At 50.6% G+C, this 24,464-nt stretch overlaps 1 protein-coding gene across 6 annotated transcripts; it reads left to right on the forward strand.

Annotated features, from left to right (window-relative positions):
• The first annotated feature begins 6,404 nt into the window (after positions 1-6,404).
• BIRC5 (baculoviral IAP repeat containing 5) lies at positions 6,405-13,601 on the forward strand. Of its 6 annotated transcripts, none has more exons than XR_015554784.1 (5): positions 6,405-6,573; positions 6,947-7,056; positions 8,616-8,733; positions 9,170-9,324; positions 9,450-9,529. XR_015554784.1 is itself a non-coding variant. In XM_087441704.1 (5 exons), exons 1-5 carry the CDS (start codon positions 6,463-6,465, stop codon positions 12,878-12,880), a joined length of 633 nt encoding a protein of 210 aa, XP_087297830.1. In that variant the 5' UTR covers positions 6,405-6,462; the 3' UTR covers positions 12,881-13,601. The 6 variants fall into 6 exon arrangements, 5 of the variants coding, with proteins under 5 accessions (XP_087297830.1, XP_004432883.1, XP_087297831.1 ...); XM_087441704.1 differs by lacking the exon at positions 9,170-9,324 and adding an exon at positions 12,791-13,601 and having other exon boundaries at positions 8,616-8,836; positions 9,450-9,550; XM_004432826.3 differs by lacking the exons at positions 9,170-9,324; positions 9,450-9,529 and adding an exon at positions 12,791-13,601.
• Positions 13,602-24,464: the final 10,863 nt, after the last annotated feature.

Consider the following 24,464-nt stretch of genomic DNA (forward strand, 5'->3'; position numbering starts at 1 on the left):
AGTTTGCACACTCTGCTTTGGCAGCCCAAGATGGGCAGGTTCGGATCCTGGGCTCAGAACTATGCACTACTTATCAAGCCTTGCTGCGGCGGGCATCCCATATAAAGTAGAGGAAGATGGGCACGGATGTTAGCCCAGGGCCAATCTTCTTCAGCAAAAAGAGGAAGACTGGCAACAGATGTTAGCTCAGGGCTAATCTTCCTCACCAAAAATAATCATCATCATCATCATCATCATCATCATCATCATCAATGCAAAGACATATTTTGGGGTGGCAAATTCTGATCCCCCACAACATGAATGAGCAATTCACAGAAAAGAAATTTAAGTGACTAATCAACTGGAGAAGAAATTATCAGCCTCTCTTTTAAATAACTAGAGACAACTTAAAACAAGCACATGCTGTTTTGCTTTCTCAGATGGGCAAAGGTCAAAATGTTTGACGTCACCCAGTGTAGTGGAAAAACAAGACCTCTCAGGAGGTCAGAGAAAGTGACCTGACCTCTCACGTGGATCAGGGAGACCTTTGACCCTGAAGACTCAGCAACCAATAGAACCGACACAGCCTTACCCTCCCTGCCACCCCTGTGTGTTTGTTAATTTCTCTGTGTTTTTCTCTCCCTCATTTTCTCTCCCCTCTCTGTTTCTCAAAATTGCTCACAATTTTCTTGTGAGTTAAGCTGAGAAATAGGGCCGGCCCCGTGGCTTGGTGGTTAAGTGTGCGCGCTGCGATGCTGGTGGCCCGGGTTCGGATCCCGGGTGCGCATCGAGGCACCACTTCTCCGTCCATCCTGAGGCCGAGTCCCACATACAGCAACTAGAAGGATGTGCAGCTATGACATACAACTATCTGCTGGGGCTTTGGGGGGAAAAATAAAATAAATAAAATCTTAAAAAAAAAAAAAAAAAGCTGAGAAATAAATCCAAGATAACTTATCCAATTCATAGTGATTGTTACGGTAGAAACGAACAAAACAAAATTAATTTGACAATGGCTAAAACTGCACACGGTAAATGTTTTTACTAAGACTGATATGAGGGCCGGCTCCGTGGCTTAGCGGTTAAGTGCGCGCGCTCTGATGCTGGCGGCCCGGGGTTCGGATCCCGGGAGCGCCCCGAGGCACCACTTCTCCGTCCAACGTGAGGCCGAGTCCCACGTACAGCAACTAGAAGGATGTGAACCTATGACATACAACTATCTACTGGGGCTTTGGGGGGAAAAACTGAATAAATAAAATCTTTAAAAAAAAAAAAAAAAAAAGACTGATATGAGCCTCAAGGTTTTTTAGCTACTAAATTTAGATGTTAAAATTTTACCTCAGACAATTGGAACTTGGTAGAAATAATGTAGAAGGTCAAAATGGCAGAAGCTATTATTGGTAAAATTTGATATAGCTAAAAGCTGATCTAGGAATTAAATATCTGTTACAAAGTCTTATGGAGAATGAGGAGTTAGTATTTAATGGGTAGACTTTCAGTTGGGGAAGATGACAAAGTTCTGGAGATGGATGGGTGGTGATGGTTGTGTTACCGCCCAAGGTGGGTCGTCTGTCCACCGCAACACATGCTAATAGTCAAGAGGCAAGGAGGTAGGAGAGAAAGGGTTTTATTACAGCTTGCTAGCAAGGGGGAAGATGGCTGACCAGTGTCCGAGAGAACCAGCTTACAGAACAAAGACTACAGGCCAGTTATACAGGGGGCTGGTCTCCGGGTGGGGGAGGCATCTGGTCTCTGGGTGGGGGCATCCGTCTGCTCTGTGGTTGGGGGCATCCATCTGGTCTTAGTTCCTGATAATCTTTTGCTTTACTGGATGTACATCAGAGATCGAAGCAATGCCCTATACTCATATCTTTCAGGTGTCATTGATGATGGTTATCAGCATAGACACTCTGCCTGGGGATCATCACATTCCTAAGGAACTCAAAAGAACAAAGTTAGCATCTTATCCCAGCTGAGAGAGGCCATAAAATCTACAGAGCATGTATATCTCCTGGAGGGTGCATATCCAGCTGGGTTGGTTAATCAGGTTATTCAAAGTTATAATATGGTTTCTTTTCTACAATGTGGCTTCCCTTATGTCAGCCTTGTGGTGAGCTGGTATCAGTTGCACAACAACTCAAATGTGCTTAATGTCACTGAGCTGTATACTTAAAAATGGTTAAAATGGTAAATTTTATGTAATGTATATTTTACCATATATAATTGTATATATATAAGAAAAATAATGGTCTAGGAAAATAACGTAGACATTCCAAATACTTCAGCATAATTATACCTCTTTCAATTACCATAGAAACTGAAAGTAACCAAAGCCCAAAATGTTGAGATTTCTCTGCATATGCAATGTTATAATGTATACTAATTTTATAATATATATCTTATCCATGTTATGTATGTTACTCTTGTATATGATAAAAATGCAAGTAATAATAATTGTTTTAAATCTTATAGAAAAGACCTAAGCAGCTGAAGTTGTCACTAAAATATAAATTTTAATGGAAAAAAGGCAGAACTTGTTTATGCCAAATAGAAAATTAATCATAGAAATACATTGGCTTAATGGAGTTTGTTCTAGAAGATATATTTTTTCAATGTGACAATAAATTTTCACATATTGAGGTATATGGGATAGCTATTCTGGTTTAAAACTAATTCTTCTTGAACTAAAGAAGCCTGACTTACAGCCTATCAAACATATATTGTACATCTGCTTTAACCATTAAAGTAAAGAACGCATTAAACATTATCTCAAAGTAAAAGAGTGCAGTCTATAAGATAAGAATTCATACTTCCCCTCCTAAAACGCCAGTATCAGTAACTCTTGAAGATGTTCCCTTTCCCCAACACCAGGGTCATGTTGACCTGCTAATCTGCAACTGAACAGCTCTTTGAAACTTTGATGAATGTGTATCCTGGGCATGTTTGATGTATGTTCTTTGTTCTAAAAAGATATAAAACTGTACTGAAAACCATGCTTCTCCGGAAAGCTTTCTTCCTTCGTGGAGACTGCCTTCCTGGGTTATAATCCGCAGCTTGGCTCAAGTAAAGGTTACCTTATCTGTCTTATCTATAGAATGGTTGTAGGTTACATTGCATCCACAAATGAATGTCATCGATATTGGTAGAACTCTGATTAAAATTTCCTAGGATGAAAGAGGCAGGGTCAACATCTACTGGGATGGGACAAGATGGCAGAGCAAACTGTGTTACACTCTGCTGATTGAGAGGGTGATTGGCTATATACAAAAATTTTGCAAAGGGGCACATACACTATCCCAGCAATCCTGCTTGTAGATGTTTATCCTATAGGTATAGCTGCACACATGTGTGTGCCTCATGCTGCAGTACAATTCATAACAGCAAAAAAACCTGGAGACACCCAATGGGAAACTGGTTAATGAGAATCAGGGTAGACCATCCAATAAGTACCATGCAGATATTACAAAAGGGGGTGGGTCTCTGTGTGCTGATAAAGCCGAGATGTGCTGTTAGCTGATAAGGCAGGGTGCCACATCTGGAAGGATATATAGAAACTGCTAATAAGTTTCCTTCTGGGGAGTAAAGTCTCCGGGAGGGGAGAAGACTTCCTTTTCATTGCACTGTGTTTGCTTTTACAATGTTGATGTGTTACTATCATAATAAAGGAGAAACGTGTTCACAAAAGGTTTGGTCAGACTAGATGGCCTGTAAAGTAATATCTAGCATTGATGTTTTATGATCTCAAAACAATTTTGTTTGATCATCACAGTATTGATCAGAATTTGTTGCGAACTATTTGAAAATCCAGAGAGTTCACATAAACATGCAAATTTGCCTTTGTGATAAATATATATTTTGGTCTTTGTCCCCAATTCCTGGCACAGAGCTCCTAAAACTTTTGGGCTCTCCAGAGCGATAGGAGCATCTTTTGTTCTAATGAGTCAGTTCTTGGTGGGCCCAGATAGCTTTAGGACCAAGCCTTGATTAGAAGCTTGGAGCTTTCAGCCACACCTCCTAACCTCCGGGAAGGGGAGAGGGGCTGGAGAGTATTGAATTAATCACCAGTGGCTAATGATTTAACCAATCAAGCCTATGAAACCTCCATAAACATCCCTAGAGGATGAGATTTGGAGAGTTGGAAGGGTCCCTGGAGGGCTGGGACATCTGCATCAGGCTAATCCTCCAGCCACATAGCCCTGCTCAGGGCCCAGCCTGGCCGAGTCTACAAGCAGGTGCCTGCTCCCCTGGACTTCCCTTTTCTATTATCTGGGCCAATTACCCTGTGCTGTCCACTTGGAGTCACATTCCAATCCCACCTCCCTAAGACGACACCCAGGTCTACTGGAGAGATGGCAGTGGGCAGTGTTTCCACAGTCGTCACCTCTGTTGACCCCCACTCCCTCCTCCGTTTCTGGTGGACTTCACCAGTTGGGCAATGAAGGCAGCCCCTCTCCCCAGGATTTAGGAGGCACTTCAGTGTGTTGGTCTCGGTTCCGTGTGAGTTCTCATCCAATAGTCACAGCCAGGCCTTTTTTAAGGCTGTCCCCCTCCCAGGGGACTTAATGTGCTGTCTTTGGTACAGCAATATTCCTGCTGATGGAAAAGGTGGAGAAAAGGGGTTGTTCCATAGTTCTGAGTGATTCAAGTTCCAGTTTACGTCTGAGGAAATTGGGGCTCAGAGAGGCCAGGTAACTTGCCCTAGTGGAAGAAGTGGAAGCAATACGTCCACCAGATTATTGCCAATATCCATGGTCCATGTGCACAGACTTAGGACTCTGTTTTCTATGTAAGCTGTGAAGTGATGTCTGCACATGACATGCTATTGTGGTGCCTGTGGTGTCACATGGTGGACCTCACCTGACTTATTTTCCGCCAGGCCGTCTGAACTTGGAACAGTATCTGCGGCATAGTGGGTCAACAATTAGAACTCACTCAATGAATGAACGAATATGTAGTTAGGCCTCAGTAAATACAGAATTTTGTCCTCACATGAGCTAGCTGGAGTGTTGGAGGCCTGGGGTGGGAGGTAGACAAGCCAGGTTTTATTTATTTTTTTTGTGAGGAAGCTCAGCCCTCAGCTAACATCCATGCCAATCCTCCTCTTTTTGCTGAGGAAGACTGGCCCTGGGCTAACATCCATGCCCATCTTCCTCCACTTTATACGGGACGCCGCCACAGCATGGCCTGACAAGCAGTGCCTCTGTGCACGCCCGGGATCTGAACCTGGGCAGCCAGCAGCAGAGCGCACACACTTAACCACTAAGCCAGGGGGCTGGCCCCGACAAGCCGGGTTTTAGGTCTGCTCCGATGCCCATGTAACCTCTATGGACATCACTTAATGCTGCACAGACCTGCGTATTCTCATCTGTAAAATTGCAAGTTGCAACACACAAAACAGATAAAGGATATATATATATAAAGAACTCCTAAAAATTGATAAGAAAAGAAAGGAACAACTCAGTAGATAAGTGTGTCAAAGTACACTTGGCAAAAATTTAAATATCTGGTGGGGGCAAGGAAACAGGCACGGCCGTCGGGAATGAGCTCTGCTGTGGCTTTTTGGAAAGTAATCTGGCACTAGGTACTAACATTTTAAATGCACGTTTGACCTAGAAATCCACTTTTAGAAGTCTGGCCCATGGAAGCAGAATTACCAGGACACAAGGATATTTATATGAAGTATTTATTGCAGTATTATTCGTAACGGCACACGATCGGAGACCTAAAGGCCCGTCCAGAGGGGCACGGTTGTATAAGCAGCAGTTTGTTATATCTGGAAGCTATGCTCCTATTGTGGCAACGTTAAGCTCTAGCTATTGACTTGAGGGATATCTATTTCCAGAGGAATTCTGGTGGAAAGGGAAGAACAAAGGTCCAAGGGTCAATTTCTGGACTTCCAAGAAGCTTCAGCGAAAAGACTTGATAAAAGAAGAGACGAGCGAGGGTGTGGGTTTAGCTGTAGATTATTTAGCTGTAGATGTCATCTATATGACATCTTCCCTCTGGCGCATGCGGCACCTCTTGATGGATATGCATCAGCACACATTCTAACCTGGCCGGCACAAGGGCAGAGGAAGTTGGCACTAAGGGGTTTCCAGGAGTGGGTGGGGCGCCAACAAAAACAATAACGAGAGTTTGCAAGCTGAAAGGGCTTAATACATCTGTGCTTGACAGGGGCCACTCTTTGAACCCATTATGGGGACTTCAGCCTATCCTCAGCTCTTTCCACAACTCTTTGCAAGCAGTCCGGGAAGCGCTAGTGTGGAAATGGGCGAGGGCCGGGCTATCGTGATTCGGCGCACTGCGAGAAGAAGCAGAACTACCCAGCGGCAGGACTACAACTCCCAGCAGGTTCCGCGCTGCCCAGCCTCTCATTCCCAGAAGGCTGCGGGCGGCGCGCTCAGGGGCGGGGCGTTCCCGACATGCCGCGCGGCGGCCGCCAACCGCTGGGTTTGAATCGCGGCACCGCTCTGTGGCTGCGGGATGGGCTCCCCGTCGTTGCCCCCGGCCTGGCAGCTCTACCTCAAGGACCACCGCGTCTCTACGTTCAAGAACTGGCCCTTCTTGGAGGGCTGCGCCTGCACCCCGGAGCGGGTGAGATCACGCGGCCTCCCGGGGCCCCCAGCCCCACCCCACCCAGAGCCCCGACTCCGGGACGACCCCTCCCGAGGGGCTCCGTGGACCCAGAGTGACCCTTCCCGCGGAGTCCCGGCCCTTCCCTGGGCTCCCGGGACCCACGGTGACCCTTCCCGCGGGGCTCCAGCCCCTGTGTGGCCTGCCGGGCCCAGGGCGACCCCTGCTGCGGGGCTCCGGGGACCCACGGTGACCCTTCCCGCGGAGCTCCGGCCCCTCTGTGGCCGGCCGGGCCCAGGGCGACCCCTTCCGCGGGGCTCCGGCCCCTCCGTGGCCGGCCAGAACCTGGAGGCTCGGGACACGCCCCGCCAGGGCCTAATGCGCGCTCTTGCAGATGGCCGCGGCCGGCTTCATCCACTGTCCCACTGAGAACGAGCCCGACTTGGCCCAGTGTTTCTTCTGCTTCAAGGAACTGGAAGGCTGGGAGCCAGATGACGACCCCATGTAAGTCCCCCAGCCCAGCCTTTCTGGGCTTCCGGGGTGCCCCGGCTCCCGGGGAAGTTTCTGTTTTGAGCTGGGCTCTGGAAAACTATCTGAACTTCGAAGACCAATAGTGAAGGAGCCACGGCTTTCCAACCTCCCTTTGTGCTCTAGCCAGCTGTTGCACGGATGAGTCTCTGTGTGCTGGTGCCTTGGTGGTGCTTTCAATCTAATCAAACCTGGTTTGGCCAAATGTCCTTCAGGGTGGATGTTGAAGAAAGGCTCATTCTTGTAGGTACCTGATGCATTGCAGGTTCAACAGAATTCAGGAGCAGGTCCTCTTGTGACCTCTGGATGTCCAGGAGCTTTTCTTCTTTTAGAGTTTTTAAATCTAAAGCTTTTTTGAGCTATAATTCACACGCCACAAAAACCATCCTTTTAAAGTGGTACACTTCAGTGTTGTTTTGGGTTTTGTTCTTTAAGGCACCTAGTTATTTTTTTTTTAATTCTGTCATATATAGTCATATAGATATGGTAACTGTCTTTCTGTAATGTAATGCCACATTCTGTTCTCACCTTTTTTCCGCCTGTCGGAATCAGTTGCTTCCACAACCTTAATTTTTTCCCTAGAGAATCTGCTGAGTTGTTTCTCTTCTTGGCCGGAGTGTTGCTATTTTCCCTCCTGTGTTTGCTTTATGATCCGATGTTGACATATTGACGGGGATCCTTGGGAAAATGCCGGTTGTGTTCTTGGGAGTGGGTTTCTTTTTTTTTTTTTTTTTTTTAATTTTTATTTATTTATTTTTCCCCCAAAGCCCCAGTAGATAGTTGTATGTCATAGTTGCACATCCTTCTAGTTGCTGTATGTGGGACGCAGCCTCAGCATGGCCCGAGAAGCGGTGCGTCGGTGCGTACCCGGGATCCGAACCCGGGCCGCCAGCAGCAGAGTGCGCACACTTAACCGCTAAGCCACGGGGCCGGCCCTAGGGAGTGGGTTTCTAAGTGCTACAACATTTTCAGATGATAGTTACTCTTGGCTGTCCTTTTGGACTTTGTGTGGCTGTGTTCATTCCAGTACTGTTCTGGTTACAGTGCTGTCTGCTGTGCAAGGATGATTCCCAGTGCAGAGAATGATGGTATGAGGCAGAGGAGCGTGCAGGAGAACCTGGCCAGTGGTGCCCTTATTCTGAACCAGCAGGTTATGTAACAATTCTAGTGAAGTGAGAGTACTTCAAACAGTTCCTGGAAGATTTTAGAGGGATTCGACGTGTGATACCTCTGGACTTCCCCCGTATAACACTCTCCTACTAATTGCCAAAGGACTCCAGATAAAATCCATCAGCCACAAGGAGATGGGGGGCGACGTCCACAGAGAGAGAAGGTGCTAAAACGAGCTGTGTGGGAGTGTGGCTTGGGACACAGCACTGTTCTGTCTACTCCAGACTTCACACTTTGCTCTTAAAGCAGAGCACGGCGTGTCCGTGAGCCTGTGGTGGTGATGGGAGGGACGGTTGCTAACAAGCTCTGCTCCTCTCCCTTTACTGACTTTCACCGTTGACATGCGCCTGTGTTGGTTTTTCTAGAGAGGAACATAAAAAGCATTCGTCTGGCTGTGCTTTCCTTTCTGTCAAGAAGCAGTTTGAAGAATTAACCCTCAGTGAATTTTTGAAACTGGACAAAGAAAGAGCCAAGAACAAAATTGTATGTATTATTGGGAATAAGAACCAAAAGCAAATCCTGTCCAGCATCTTGACTGCTAATCCCTCCGCCCTTCACAAACACCAGGTGGACTCTGTTTTCCTCAGTAAGCATGTTTTAAGCCCCTCAGATGTGTATGTGAGGATATAGAAGAACAGAAAAGCATCTGTCCTGGAGTGTGGTCTTGGGGTTGTGTGCTCAGGAAAACACATCCCCGTGGTAAAGGTGTGAGGTCATTCTAGTGGTGGGACACAGGGTGATTAGGCTGGCGTTCCTGCCCTCAGTGACAGCCGAGATGGGAGGGCATTTATATGGTGTGTGTTCGTGTGTTGGCAGTGACTGGAAGAGAGGGTTTGGGGACACGTGTTGTGGAAGAGGTGTTGCATGTATTGGGAAAAGGAGGCTCCGGTCCAACTAGACTGTGATGGGATTTCTGCAGGTGAACTTGGACTCTTGGGCAGGCATACTGGCTTACTGGGAGAGTAGAAGAGTGAGGCCGTGAGTCCACAAAGAGATGGCCCCCAGGCAGCCTGGGCTGTAGAGAATTAGCGTTGCCAGAGCAAACCAGGACTTCCAGTTAAATCTGAATTTCAGGTACACAAGGAATAATTTTTTAGTATATCTCACATGTTGTATGGGTGTTTACTGAAAAATTGTTAGTTTATGTGAAGTTCAAATTTAACTGAGCATCCTCTATCTTTATTTGCTGAATCTGGCAGCCCTACAGAGAATAAATACTCAGGCGTTTGATATCCTCGTAAGCAAAGCACTGGGCAGGGAGTTGAGCGTCCTGATTCTGTCTCTGCCACCCACAGACTTGGTGAGTTTAGGCCAGTCCTGGTCACACTTTTCTTGCTGCAGAATGGAGGCTAGACCCCCATGGTTTCTGAGGCCTTTTTGGGTTGAAAATTGTGTTCCTTTTTAGAGATCAATATTAAATAATTCTGTCCAATATGGTAGCTTTTAAATGCTAAGGACAAAGTTGTTTTTTGTCAGGAAGGGGAAGAAATTGGTGGTCAATACAGCAAGTTTACTCGATGGAGGTCTTGGGAACCTCAGTGTCAGAGTTAGGAAGAGAGCCTTCTAGGTCACGGGTCAGCACACTTGCTGTAAAGTGCCACAGACAGTATTTTAGCCTTAATGGGCCACATATTTCTGTCAGATGTTATTCTTTGTTGCTTTTGTGTGTTTTTTTTTTTTTCCACCACTGTTTAAAAATGTAAAAACCGTTCTTAGCCCAGTGGCTGTATGAAAAACAGGCCATGGGCTGGCTGGCTGTGTCCTGCAGGCTGCAGTTTGCCGACCTCGTTCCAGGTGAAAGACCAGCCTGAATACTTAGGAAGAGTTGTGAGAAAGCTGTGCCTGAGCACCCAGGGGGAAGATGAGGGTGTAGCTCGGAGGCTGAAGCCGGAGGATGGGTGCTGAGACAGACAGGGGGTTTAGGGGGTGGCAGCAAATGGGAAGACGTGAGAGTTGTGACAGTCCAGGTCCAAAACTGATCGAGCGCTTGTGGGCCCTGTGGTCTGGTGTTGGGAGAGGTGACTTAGGAGGACGACTTGGAGCAGGAAACCCACCTGGAGGGGTCGGTCTCCGTCAGCTGGGTGCACAGCAGTGGGGCCAGAACCAGACCAGAGCCAGGGGTAAACACCCCGGTGAGAAAAGTGGGGAGACTGGAAGAAAATGTTTTGCTTTCATTTGGCAACTGTTTTTTGTTCTCCCCAAGTCAGGATACAGAATATTTTAAAATTAGGCATTTGTTTTTATTACTTTAATAACAAAACAGACAATATAAGCTCCACCCCTATGCTAGGGGTAATCACAGTTAACTGTTTTGTGTGTTTTCTTCCAGGTCATTTTAAAATTTATGTATTTTAAAGAAGAATAGAAAGTTGAAGCTATTCATACTTAATTGGTTTATAACACTTAAGCAATAGAAAGGTTTTTCGTAAGCCATGGCACTCAGCTGTACTGTTGTGATGGTCTAGAGCCGGCTGTCCACTACTGCAGCCATTAGCCACATGTGGCTATTAAAGTTAAATAAAATGTAGAATTCAGTTTTTCAGTTGTACTAGCAGCATTTTACCTGCTCGATGGCTACTCGTGGCCAGTGGCTGCTGTATTGGACGGTGCAGATAACAGAACATTTTTGTCATTGCAGAAAGTTCTGTTGGACATGGCTGCTCTAGAGTGCCAACCAATTTGTAAGGTTTGTTGCAAATAATTTATCACTAATATAAAAACTCAGGTCCCCTTGTGTCCCCATGTGCTTTCCCATGTGAATGGATGGGAAGGTCTGGGGTCAGCACAGAGTGCAGGAAGGGGCATAACCAGAGGCCTGTCTGCTTCATGCTGGAGCATCGGGTGAGCACTCAGCGTACCTCACTCCTGGAGGGGGCTGGGATGCGAACCTTGTCTGTTTTGCAGGGGTAAATGTGGTTGGGAGCTGATATTTTAAACCATTTATTCCATTTATTAAGTCTGCTATGTGATTGTACTACATAGTGTAAGACAATCGTTTATCAGACGTTCTTTAAAACACCAGATAAAGTACTTCTGTGTTGTGGTATCCAAATAGTGAAGACAAGGAATGAATGGCGGTGTTTGTCGTGATGCTGTGAATTTCTGAGACTCCAGATTTCAGTGTGAGCTGCTGCTGCTGGTCAGTTTGACAGGATCACCGGTCAAGCCGCCCCCTGGGTGCTGGTGCTGGGAAGGGGTGCTGTAGTGGCAGAGAGCGAGGGTGTGGGGTCTGACCAGGGCACGAGTGCACCGTGTGCTTGGTGACTCGGTTCTTGCTGCTGCATCACTGCCTCCATCTCTTGAAAAGAATGAAATAAATTCGAGCCAATTGAAAATAAATCAGTTCGGGGAATAAACTCAATATGGGAACAAGCAGAGAATCTTCTGTGTAAAACTTGAATTTGTGAACACCTGTGATGAGGATAAAATGAAGCCCCAGAAGGAGAGCTGAGTCATAGGCCCTGGACGGCAGAAGTTCTGCTCAGTGAGTTTTTTTACATTTTTCAATAGTGAGTGTCTTGTTTTTGATTCAACTCCCTTTATTAGAAAATGTATAAAATGGAGATGTTGACCTCCATGTTGTGGTGGTTAAATTATGGTCTGTGTACATACGGGCTTAATTAATTTTAGGCTTTTTGAAAGAGAAGAAAAAAGTAAATAAAAAGTATATTTTCAAAGGCCGTGGTCATCTTTTCATATCAATAAAGACGAGACTCGGGCTGTGGAGTTGTCCTTTACAAGATGCACCATTATTTGTTAGGTGCTGTTGCTCTTTTTCTTGTCAATTTATTATTTTTAAAATTAATTTTTCTCTTAATATTTTAAAAATAAGCCTTACACATGAGGCAAAATTTAAGATACACAAAGAAGTACATATTGAAAAGTAATTTTTAAAAGTTAACCTCTATCATTTTTCTTATTAGAAAACAAATTTAACCCAATAAACGTCTTATGTTTGTTTTTTCATGTGGCAGAGAAATCAAGGAGAATAAAAATTAGAGTAGGGAAGGAGGCCCCTGGATTTGCTAACGTGATTGTCATTTGTCCCTCTTGGAGAGAGTGCTTAGCAGAATGAAAAGGTTTGAAGTGAAAGAATTTTTTCTGTTTTGGGAAAAAACTGATGCTTGATAGGCTCTCTTTAAGGGGACAAGAGGAGGAGGGCTCTGGACTTTTTCTTTAGGAGCTTCAGAAGCAATGTAGGGTGGCGGTGAAGAGCAAGTCTCTGCCATAGACTAGCTGGCTAACCCTGAGCAGGGTACTACTCTGGACCTCAGTTTCCTCATATGTATAATGGGGATAATGATAGCACCTACCCCACGGGGACCCTGAGCAATAAATGAGTTAATGTGTATGAAGCAGGTAGAATGGTGCTTGGTACATGCAAAGCGTTCCATAAATGTTTTCTATTATTATAATTATTAGGAGGTAGCTTAAATGAGAGGCAGTTGAGTTGAATCAGGATATTTACCCCATATAGCTGGGTATTTCTGCTCCAGCATGGCCAGAGCTTCAATTTCATGTGTCTATTCTTTATTTCCAGGCAAAGGAAACCAACAATAAGCAGAAAGAATTTGAAGAAACTGCAAAGAAAGTCCGCTGTGCCATTGAGCAGCTGGCTGCTTTGGAGTGATGCCTGCCCATATTTACCAGTCCCACAGTCCATACATCATTTCCAAGCACATTCTCCAGTGTTACCAGCTTTTCCGTGGGGCCCCTTAACAGTGCCTTAGGAAAAGAGAACGGCAACATTTTGAAATTAGAACATTTCAACTCTATTTTCATTGTTTCTTGAAAGTGGTACCAGGGCTGACTTCCGTTGTACAGCTGGTGCTGCTGGGTTCAGGGACTGATTCTCTCTTTTTTCTCTGTTAGTTTTTGCTCTGTTGACTCCTGGACTCACCAGGGGGAAGGTGAGAAGTCTGCTCATGTGGGTAGAGCCCTTCCACAGCGAAGGGTCTGGGCTTCACCTCGATGACTGGCTGTCGAGCCTGAGATTCAATGCGTGAATGCCATCCTAGGCCCACTGTGACTGGACAAAGAATTAAGAATACCATTTTAAATTTTATATGTGTAATAACCTAAATTTATAGTGTACATCTCTGTGTTTCAAATGCTCTGTATTATCTCACTTGGACATTGACACGTCCTGTGACCATCCTTTTACCCATTGGGTCTGTGGTATTACAGCAGCCTCCCTTTGCTCCAGAGTGGATTACACGAAATCACTTCCCTGCCAGACCTCTGGAAGTGCTGTGTGTGTTAAGGATTTCCTTGCCTGTCTCATCATTTTGTAGTCTTCAAGTTCACAGGTGGAGAACTAGTGGTATTAAACCCCAGGCTCTGCTTCAGGACTTGATGTTGTTTGAGTTCTTTCTGTCACTGAGGCGTGAATGGCTGGGTGGGCGGAGCAGGACTGACGTCTTGAGACCAGAGTAAACCTCTTGCTGTGAGGTCATTTGAAGATACTTCTTTACCCAGTGGCACATGGCAAGGTTGCAGCATTTCTCTAAAACAGATGAGGAAAAGGTCCTTAATACCAGACAAGGCATTTTTCAGAGGCCCAACTCCCTGCTTCATCCTCTCTTGAGTTAGAAGAGTGCACAGTCAGAGAGGATTCTTCCTGGGGAGTCTGCTCTGAATGAGGTGTCATCCATGGTTGCAGCAGGCAGGGGTGGCGTGAAAGACACGTGAGGAGTTCCTGGTCTTAATATTTTCAATACTCTGCAAACAGCTATTTCCCTTTAATGATGTGGATTAGGTGGCAGATAATTCACCTGTCTTTCTAATGTGAATCTTCCTAAAGGAGGGCAATGGAATAAATTAATTTAAAAATGGAACTGGAAAAACTTTCTCTTTTGGGGAAATTTTTTTTTTTAATAGATAACATATACATTGTTTGTGATCTTACAAGATTATAAATTCAGTGATATGTGAGTTTCAGCCCCAACATGGGGCTGTAATAAAAAAGGAGCTCCAGGGGGCCAGCCCCGTGGCATAGTGGTTAAGTCCAGCACACTCCATGTCGGCGGCCCTTTGTTTGCAGGCTCAGATCCCGGATGCAGACATATACCACTTGTCAAACCATGCTGTGGTGGCAACCCACATACAAAATAGAGGAAGCTTGGCACTGATGTTAGCTCAGGGCTGATCTTCCTCAAGCAAAAAAAGAGGAAGATTGGCAACAGATATTAGAGCAAATCTTGCTCACCAAAAAAGGGGGGGGCCGTCTGGGATACCCACCTTGGGCCCTCTGTAACAGGATGCCTGCCTTGTGGGCTTGGGCCCAGCCCTCATTCAATCTGAGCTGCAGTGTCCTCATCTGTAACACGGGGGTCATAGAACCTGTGCTGCCTCAGCTGGCTTTTTAATTGTAGATACAATAAATGATTTTTGTATGATGAAGAGGGGAATCGAGACAGTCCTCAGGCCCTCCTAAGGTTCTGCAATGTCATTTTCTTATTTTGTTTGAATTATTATTTCATAGAACAGCACAAGGTACAATTAAAAGTGAGCACAAAGCCATTCTAGTCATTGGGGAAACCAGAGTGAACTTTAGGTGCGTTTGGAGATAAGGTAGCAGGGAAAATCATCTAGCAGAAACTCATTTATGAAATTGCTGCATGATTTAGTCCTAGAGAGCCGCGGGGCACATGCTGGTTTCTCCCTCCCGGAGAACAATGCAGTGGCCTGAATCCTTTTAAAATGACGGCTCAGAGCTGTGGGGACTTGGGCTGCTGTGGGCAATCTGTCAGCCCTGATTCGCCGAGTCTCCATTACTGCGACCCCCTTCTCTGTGTCTGTGTCACATTCTCCACATCGTCTGCTCCGCACCGGTGCCCCACCCCCTCCCTGAGGCCAGCTTATGCAGGCTAGAGCCTGACGGTAAGATGACAGATTTGATTTCATTCTCCTTCATGAAGTTAAGCTGCAGGGTAGATTGTTACAGTCCTATTGGAAACCTGGAGGTCATCTTGGTTGTTTCTGAAAAATAAAAACCATTTCATTTCAAGCACGGCTGCAGATCCTACTGGGTGTTTTAAATATTGTCAGCTTTTTGTGGTGGTCCCTTAGCCTGCCAACTGATCTTTCCCGCCTGAACAGTTGCGGGGGGGGGATGTGTTCCTGCAGACAAAGCCAGCGTCAGGCTCCTCTGCAAGAACCACTTGAGCCCCAACCCATTTGTGTCATCTGGACTCATGCCATGTGTAACCGGCTGTGAAAAATGCACCTCAGACTTAAATTTTCCTGCCACGTTGCAGAAAGTGTAATGTATTTTTCGCTCCAAGCTTGGAGAACAGTGGAGTGGTTTTTGTTAGGGGGCAAAAAGCACTCCAGCCTCTATACTCATCTAAGCTGCTTATCTTTTTATATTTGTGCCAGACCTTAAATGGATACTTCACTTTAATAACTGGTCCTTACAAACTGGCTTTGTGGAGAGGCTGAGAAAAAAAATACTTTTGTCTTCAGTTCTTTTGCACATTGGGTAACGATGCAGATCTCAGCGTTGTCAGGCTGTGCTGTGGAGCAAGGCTAAGCTGGAGCTGGCCCGTCAGTCCATCTTGCACATTTCCTCTTCTAGAAATTTATTTATCATTGGACCTGAATGAATGCTTAATAACATCCAGTCATCAAGCCTCATGCCTTTGCTAAGGGCAACAGCCTTGACTTTCTTTCAAATATGTGTGCACTTCTCCAGTTCTCCAAGTCAGGTGGGAGTCGAAAGGGTTGTAAATGGGGGGTTGTGGGCGGTCGGGTGGGTAGGTGATTCACAGGCTCCCATGTTAGGTGTGACCACGTTAGGGCAGGTTAGAGCCCTGAGGGCCAGCCTTGGGAATCAGAATCCTCCACCTGGCTCTCCGGTGGTGTGAAGACCAGAGTGCCAGCCCGACGGGGAGAGAGAGATGCCAAGAATGGAGCCAGCAGCCAGCCATCGCCTGCAGGTTGGCACCCCTTGGGATGCTGACCATTCTGTGCAGGTTGTACTCACTTAAAAAGAAATAGTAACTCAACAATTGCCAATAAAACCTGATGTGATCTTATCTGCATTTTTTGGATGCAGAAATGGAGAATTGTAAAGAGGTGAAATAGCTTATCCAAGAACATACAATTAGTGAGTATTAGGGTTGGGATTTGAACCCAGGCAGTCTGGCCCCAGAGCTGGGCCCTCACCACTCACCAACACTGCCCAGCCTCTGGGGGTGGCCACTGTCAACTGCCTGACTCCAGGGAGTGAGGGCTATCTTTACACTGTCCCCATTCCGCTTTTCAGACAGTTTTGTCAGAAAGGCCTTCATCATATGGAACTGAAACCTGCCTCTCCAAGGTTTCCATTGGTCCTCACAGCATAGCATTTTCACTTTTTATTTTGAACTAAGACTCACAGGAAGTTGTAAAGCCAGTACAGAGGGGTCCTGTGCACCTTCACCCAGTTCTCCCTGTTGTAACCCCAGTCCAGCGCCTGCACTCGCTGTCAACATCTGAGGTCTGAGCCAAGAAGGGGGCTGAGCTGTGCACCACAGCTTCCTCGGAGCCGGTCTTGCCATCACGAGGATTTCTTGGCTCGCCCGGGGTTAATCTAGCTCTTACAGCAAAGAACCAACTGAGCTGCAGGTTTTCTCCCCCGGGCTCAGCCTGCAGCACTTGAGGCAGTCTTCAGCTGCCTGGGACCAAACAGGGGCCTTAGCGTCTATGGTTATTTTCCACCTGATGCCCAAGGCAGTGACATTTATCCATTTGTTCACTCAGATACTTGCTTGAGCACCTGCTGTGCGCTGCTGCTGCATCCAGGAATTGAAGCCCAGAGAGCTCAGTCTCCTGCAGGGGGCTTACAGGGGTCCTTGTCTTCCGAATGGTGGGAAGACAAAGGCCAACAAATGGCCATCGGAGTGTGGCGAGTGGTCGCAGGAGCAGCGAGAAGACGGCAGTGAACTCTGCCTTGGGCAGCTACAGGAAACGACTGAGCTTCTGTTTGTCCAGGAACGAGCAGGAGGCTGCCAGGTGAACAAGGATGGGAAAGATGCGCCAGGGGGAGGGCCCGGGGGTACATTCTGGGGAGGGCAGTTGCCTTCTGTGATACGGCATCAGTGGCATCTTCCGATTTCCCTATTAGCAGAGCCCTGTCAGAGGTTGCCAGGCTCACAGGACAGATGCTTGCAAGTCCAAGGTGGCCATGATGAGCCCTTCATAGACCTGTGAGTTCTTGGGAACGAGGCCAACCAGCTATGCAGCTGCCTCCTGATCAGGACCACGTCTCACAGAGGATATGGCTGTGCACGTCGGGGAAAAGGCACGTGTTCCCAACGTACGACTCCAACCATTTGACGACCCTATAGAATGGCTGGTTTTGACATGGACAGAGTCTGGAGGAGTCTACCAGGATGAATTCCCTTCATACTGCACCCTGAGTGGATGGGATGACCTGCTGGGTGACTTAGTAAGCTTCATTTTCTGTTGGAGGACGTTTGCTGCCTGTAGCGAGAGTAGTTGTAGGGTAGCCGATGCCCAGCTGCTCTGATGGGAATTTCACCAGCGGTTTCAGCTGCTTCCCCAGCCCTGCTTTGGAGGCGATACGCTGTGTCGTTGGCCAGGAGCAGGAGGCTCGTCTGTCCCAGGGCCATCACTGGGTCAAGCGTCCTGTCCTTCCAGCTGCTGACAAGTTAGTTGAATTAAGTTTAAAGAAAAGAGGCTTGTGCAGCCCTGGTGTTCTCAGCGTTCCCCTGATTTCGGCGGTAGTGGTCTGATGCCGGCTTTGAAGGGGCCCTGACAGCCTGGAGACAGCTTGGTGCTGGCCAAGTGGCCCACTGACAGCTCTAATTATGGGTTACAAGTTAATGAAAGGAGGATGAATAATGAAAAATAATGGGCCACTCTGCAGCAGCACCTTTTCAGAACTGGGCTAGGGTATAATCTGGGTTCATCTCAAGGGAAGTAGACTGGTGGAATTCATCAAAGTAGCCCCTCAGGGACTGGCGCCTGCCGCCTAGGGGACAATCCAATCAGTGGCTCCAACCACACATCTGGAGTTTAAAACACTGAAGCGGGGCTTTAAAGCACATGGGGTGTAGACTGCTAACCTGGCCATCTACACTGCACCGTGAGGGGAGTGCGTGTCTATTCCTCTATGGAGATTTGTGGCTCTGTGTAACAGTGGCCTCAAACAGCACCCCTCGCTGGCCTTGACGGCTGAATCCTGTTCTGTTTAGGCTTTATGGGGGTGCAAAGGAGACCCTTTCAAACAAGCTCAGGCTGAGGGGCAGCGGTCACTGGGAGGGAGCACGTGTAGCACGCAGCCAAAACGGAGTCCTCCAGTTCTCCCTAAACACAGTCCTTCAGTTCATACCTTAAACACACAACAAAGGAGGTTTTGACCCAACTAAAGCAATGCTGATCCTTGTCATACGGCAGGATAAATGGTAGGGTCATTATTCACCCTTCTTTCCCCAGCTGTAATCAGAGCCCCTGGCGTCTCCGGCTGACGCCCTGCCCCACCGCTTCCCCCCTCCCCTCCCCAGGCTCTCTCCTTCCCCACTCCTGCTTTTGTAGATGGCTGCTGCTCCCTGAGCACCTGTTTTCCCTGCCTGCCTGCTGAATTCTTTCACCTTCCAGGCCCGATGGCCCCGGAGGGAGAAGGGCCCCTGGCTGTCACCCAGCTTCCAGAGCAGGGGTTGGGGGCAAGGCTGTCAGGACTGAGGCAGCGAGAAGCCCCGCGGCCCGCCGAGTGCCCCAACCCAGCCTTGGGTGTGGTGTGTGGAAGGGGGGACAGCCTGCGCCATACCCAGCCAATTCCACGCCACTCTCTCTGAATGCCAGTTGAAGTATTCTTTCAATAACTTTGCTAGGACTGTTTTTACTTCCTGACTATATTCCTCGAACCAAGAAGAGCTTGGTAGAGAAACAGGGGCCGAAACACTCTGAAATGAGAGCCCTGCGATGACCCAAAGTCATGAAGCTACTTCATCCAAGAAGGGCCACCCTCAGTGGGGATGTGGACCTCAAGCCTCTGTCACGTCTCCAACCAGCCTGGGGTGGGGGTGGGGGCAGTGACAGACGGTCCAGGCACCTGGAGAGGAGGCCTTCCCATTGCCCAAGACTGAATCCCAGACAGTTCCACTATGACGGCCCGGCCTGTTACTCCCGTGCATGTCACTGCCTGCTCCTGGGTGGGGCCTCTCGGTGGCTCCTCTGCCTCCCATCCTACTAGTGCCTGACACCTGTCCTAGAAGGTGCTTCTTGCATGTTTGCCAAGGGAGTGCCAGACAGGCAGAGGCCAGCCATGCCCTATGTGCACAGTCATTAGGAGCTGAAGGGAAGCAAGCCCCCTTCCTTCTGCAGCCCCCTTGCTGCCTGCATAGGCCCTTTGCCCACCCCACTTCAGCGGATCCCTCTGGTTGGTCCTGGAGACTGATTAAGACCAGGACAGGACCAGCTTGCCTTCAAGTACCCCAGCCAGAGGGGGCAGCCTCCTACCATTCAGGCTGCTAGCACCAGAGCAGCCATCCTGCTGCCAGCTAAGCCCCCTCCTGGGGCCGCTTCAGGCCCCACCCTTACGCCTCCTCAGTGCAGCCATTCGGCGGCTGAAGAACTGGAGGTTTAGAGATTAAGAAATTTGCCCAGGGACCCACAGCCGGCTCGTTGGGGACGCTGGGATTTGAACCCAGGTGTGAGGCACGTCTACCTACGGCTCCGCGACTTTCCCCTCCTTGCCGCTGGGGCCGAGCTCGGCGGTGTTGGGATCGACTTCCCTGCGAACCCCAGGGGGATCGCGAGGCCAGCGCGCAGGCAGGAAAGGGGGCGCCGCGGCCAGAGGAGCCTAGCTCGGCTCCCCGCGCCCCCGCTCTCGGAGCCCCGGCGCCTCTCCCACTCCCTGGCCCTGCTCCCCAGCTCCCCGCCTCTTAAGACCCCCTTCCCCGCTCTCCGCACTCCCTGGAACCCGCTCTGCCCCCACTCCCACTCCCTCGGCTCTCCCCGCTCCCTACATCCCTGCCTCCCGCACTACCTCGGCTTCTCCCGCTCCCCCGCTCTCCGGGGGACCCCCCACCCCGACTCCCCTGCACTCCCCGAGCTCCCGGCTCCCCTGCAATCCCCGATATCCCCCGCACCTCTCGGCTCCCTCCACTCCCTGCTGCCCCCTCTCCCGCCCCGACTCCGGGGCCCCCTGCAGCCCCCTCCCTCTGCACCCCCTCTGCCCCCTGCACCCCCGACCCCCGACTGGCTCGGCTGGGCGCGCTGCTCCTGGCCGCCGCCCTGGGCGCGCTGCTCAGCTTTGCGCTGCTGGCCGCCGCCGTCGCCAGCGACTACTGGTACATCCTGGACGTGGCGGACGCCGGCAACCGCACGGGGCGCGCCGGGCAGCTCTCCTCACGCTCGGGGCCCTGGTGCATCTGCGAAAGTACCGCGGCCCGGCCGGCGACAGGGGGGCACTGGACGGGGTGGCCACCCGGACCGCGCTCTCCCCGCTGCGACTCCTTTCCCTTGGACTCCCCATCCCCTCACCCCTCCTCCCAGAGCAGCGCTGGAGGCCTCGCCCCTCCCCCGTGTGTCTGCCCTCGGGGGTCTCTGCCCCCCCCCCACCAACTGCTGCGGTGACAGTGGGGCTGGAGGAGGAAGGGACTCTGCCTCAGAGCCAGGCCAGGGGTGGGAGATAAAAGTGGGGGGGGCCACTGGGTGGCCCCATAAGGACCCAAGAGCCTTCCGGAGCAGGAGCCCTCAGGCAGTCCCCTGGCCTCACCTGTGGGCCTGTCTTGTGTTAGAAGCAGTGGCACATCACTTGATAGATGGCAGGTCACCCCAAGGCTCCCAAGGGCTCTGCCACTCACAGCTGAGTGACCTGGGACCTTGGCCCCCTCAGCCTCCACGTCTTGGCTGTCAACAGGGAGAAAACGATGCCTCTCGGGAACCAGGACTGGGGGGTCTGGAGGAATGAGGGAGGAAGGAGGTGGGTGGGGCCCAGGTGGGCCGGGCCCAGCACCAGGGGCCTCAGCTCATCTGCAGGGGGTATGCGTGGGGTCGGGCGAGGGTGGGGGAGGGAGGCCTGGTGTGGGCAGCTGAGGGCCTCTGGGAAGGCCAGGTTCCTCATCCGAGGGGTTGTTTCTTGATTACCAACCCCCTGAGGGTTCTGCCTGGCAGCCCCATTATCCTCGCTCCCTGTCAGGCACAGCCAGGAGTGTGGGGCAAGGCCTCTGCTCCCGGCACAGCCTGATGGCCTGACGTGGGCACAGGCAGAAAACAGGAGCATCACATGCGTTTCAAACCTGTGCACAGGCTGCCAGGTCCAGGAGAGAGGAGGGCATTCCTCAGCATGGCCCGAGGGATGGGGTGGCCAGCAGGCTGGAGGGCTTCTCCGTGACCCCAGCTGCCGCCCTCACAGCCAGCTTGGACAAGCGCTGGGCCGGCAGGGTGTGAGTGTGTGTGAATGTGTGTGTGTGTATGTGAGCACATGTCAGTGTGAGAGTGTGTGAGTGTGTCTGTGAACTTGAATGTGTGAGTGTATGTAAAAGTGAGTATGTGAGTGTGAGCATGTCTGTGAGAGTGTGTGTGTGTGCAGGTGACTATGAATGTGTGTGTGTGGGGTGACTTCCTCAGGGCATCTGGGGAGGAAGGACCCAGCTGTTGGTTCATTCACCTGACAGACCACCTAACGCCAGAGCCCTCCCGACTTGTGCCCGCGTGCCATGGGTGCATCTGTGGGCAGGTGTGCACGTGTGTGCGCGAGGCAGAGAGCCCGTGTTACGCGCACCTTTTCCCTGTCCAGGCAAAGCCTGACCTCCGCGTGTGAGCATGCTCAGGGACCCTGGCCTAGGGGCAGCCTCTCTGGGGTGACTGAAAGTTTAGACAGCATCCTTGCGGTATTACCTGTACATTAAATAAACAAAATGAAAGGTCTTGAGCCCTCCAAACCCATTTGGAACCCCAACTCTGAGTTCCAGGAGAAACTCTGAGGGGGCCCTTTGGTCACTGCTTGGTCCACTCGGCTCTGGCAGGGGGTGAGAGCACGCCTTCAAGCGTGCGTGCAGGACCGCCCATCTCTGAGAAGCACGGGGTGGGTGGTGTCCAGTCCACCAGGCTTTGCATCCTTTCTGCTTTCTAGGGCAGAACAACTGCATCCCCCTGATTGACCCCTTTGCCAGGGAGAGCCTGGACGTCTCCATCTCAGTGTGACACCTCATCTGTGAGTCACCCTCCTCCTTCCTTAATCTCCAGGCAAGCCTGGGATCAGGCTGCCCTCATCCTAGACCCACAGAACCACTTCCAGCCGGACCCTGCGTTCCCAGAGGACGTTTCCACATACATTTGAAAACTCCCATCAACTGGCCATGGCCTGCATGCTCTGTGTTGGCTTGTGACCACAGGCACCTGACTCCCAGGCTAGCCTGCCCTCCCCATGCCTCTTCTGGACTCTCCTTTATGTTTCCAAATGGGTCTACCTGGCGGACATTTCCCACCTGGTGGGTTGGGGGGCACGTGTCTGCTGCCCCCAGGAGCCTGGGAGGTTGGGGAGGGTGCTGGGGAAGCCTCCCTCACCCCGGGCCTCAGGAAGCCTGTGCCGGGACAAGAGGTGGCCACTGGGAGGGTCAGGTGGTTACCATGGAGATGGGGCATCAGAGGGAGGTGGATGGTCCATCTCCTCCTCTGGCCAAGGCCAAGGCGGCCCCATGTGTCCTGCAGGTGAACTTCATGCAGACAGGGCCCTGAAACACTCACCTGGGCCTCCCTTGTGGGGCAGGTCCTAGTCCCCTCCCGCACCCTGAGCCCTGTCTCCCCACAGTGCTGCACCGAGCTGTCATGGTGGTTCTGCCCCTGAGCCTCGTCCCGTCTTGTGTGGCTGGATCTGTGGCCTCCTCAGCTCCCAGAGCGTCCCCCTGCTGCTTTTCACTGGCTGCTACTTCTTGCTGGGGGGTGAGTCTGGGGGCTGTGGGGGTCGCAGGTCCTGGGAGTGGGGTGCTGCCTCTCCTTTCACCCCATTGCTTGCTCCTCTCTGGGCTGCGCTGAGCCTGAGCCCACCCTAGGGATTGAGCTACAGAGGCAAAGGCACCCTGGGTGGCACCGGGGGCTTCAGAGGGGCAGGAGCAGGGGCTCTGGTTGTGGGCCCGGAGCCAGGGACAGGGGCAGCCCCAGGGTTGAGCTTGCAGGTGCGAGAGGCATGAGGATCTCCGAGGCCATCCCAGGACCTGCCCTGTTGGACCTGCACGAGGGGTGGGGCAGGACCTGCTCACTGCCTTGTCCTCCCCAGACTGTCCTGGTGGGAGGAGCAAGGGCGGGCAGAGGTTTAGCACTGGCCAGGCAGGGCCAGGCATTAAGATGTGGTGAGAAGGGGCCTCAGAGTCCTTGGCAGTGACCCCAACCCAGGCCCAGACTGTGACTAGTAACAGTTTATCAGCTGACATTCATCTAGACTGTGCTGGGCGCTGGGCCAAGCACGCCTTCAGGGACTCACGTGATGCTGTGCCATGGGCACTCGGTGGTCTCAGCTTCTGGCTGAGATGTCTGAGGATTCGCCAAGGTCAGCAGGAAGCTTGTCTTGGGGTCCCCTTCACTGCCTTTTGGTGCCACCTGCCCCCGCCAGCCACCCAGTGCTCCCAACTGCCCAAGGCTGGCTGTCGATGACAGTGGGCTGGTGGCTCCTTGGGGTCATTCCTCACTGGCCCCTGCCATCCAGAGCCAGGCCTGAGTTGAGTCTGGTGTCCTGGCCGTGGCACTCGAGGACCAGACCATGCGGGCCCGGGCTCCCTCCTGGGCAGGCCTGCTTCCTGGGGGGAGGGAGTTGGTGGGCCTGCCTGGCACAGAGAGCCAGGGGACCAGAGCCTGGATGTTTGGTTTAGACAATGACAGCAGGAGAAATCAAACTGTCAGCTGCGTCCTGACCCCGGAAACCGTCTGTGTGTGTCCCAAATCCAATTAAGAGGACCTTGGGAAGCCACTGAGAGGAGAAATTGGGTGGGGCTGTAACCGGGAAATCTGTCCAGAGGCATCCCGTGTGTGTGTCTGTGTGCCCGTCCATCCAGAGGCATCCCGTGTGTGTGTCTGCGTGCCTGTCCATCCAGAGGCATCCTGTGTGTGTGTCTGTGTGTCCGTCTATCCAGAGACGTCTTCTGCAGACACAACAAGCTCCTTCTCATTTCCAGGCTGGGGAGGACTCCCAGGGCCTTCAACTTTGGATCCAGGGGGCTTCGAGGGCAGGTCCTCTGAGCTTGTGAGGCTGTCCCTTGACTTCTCCC

Source organism: Ceratotherium simum, chromosome 16 (genome assembly GCF_057802395.1).
Source record: "Ceratotherium simum simum isolate JZ-2026a chromosome 16, ASM5780239v1, whole genome shotgun sequence".
NCBI lineage: Eukaryota > Metazoa > Chordata > Mammalia > Perissodactyla > Rhinocerotidae > Ceratotherium > Ceratotherium simum.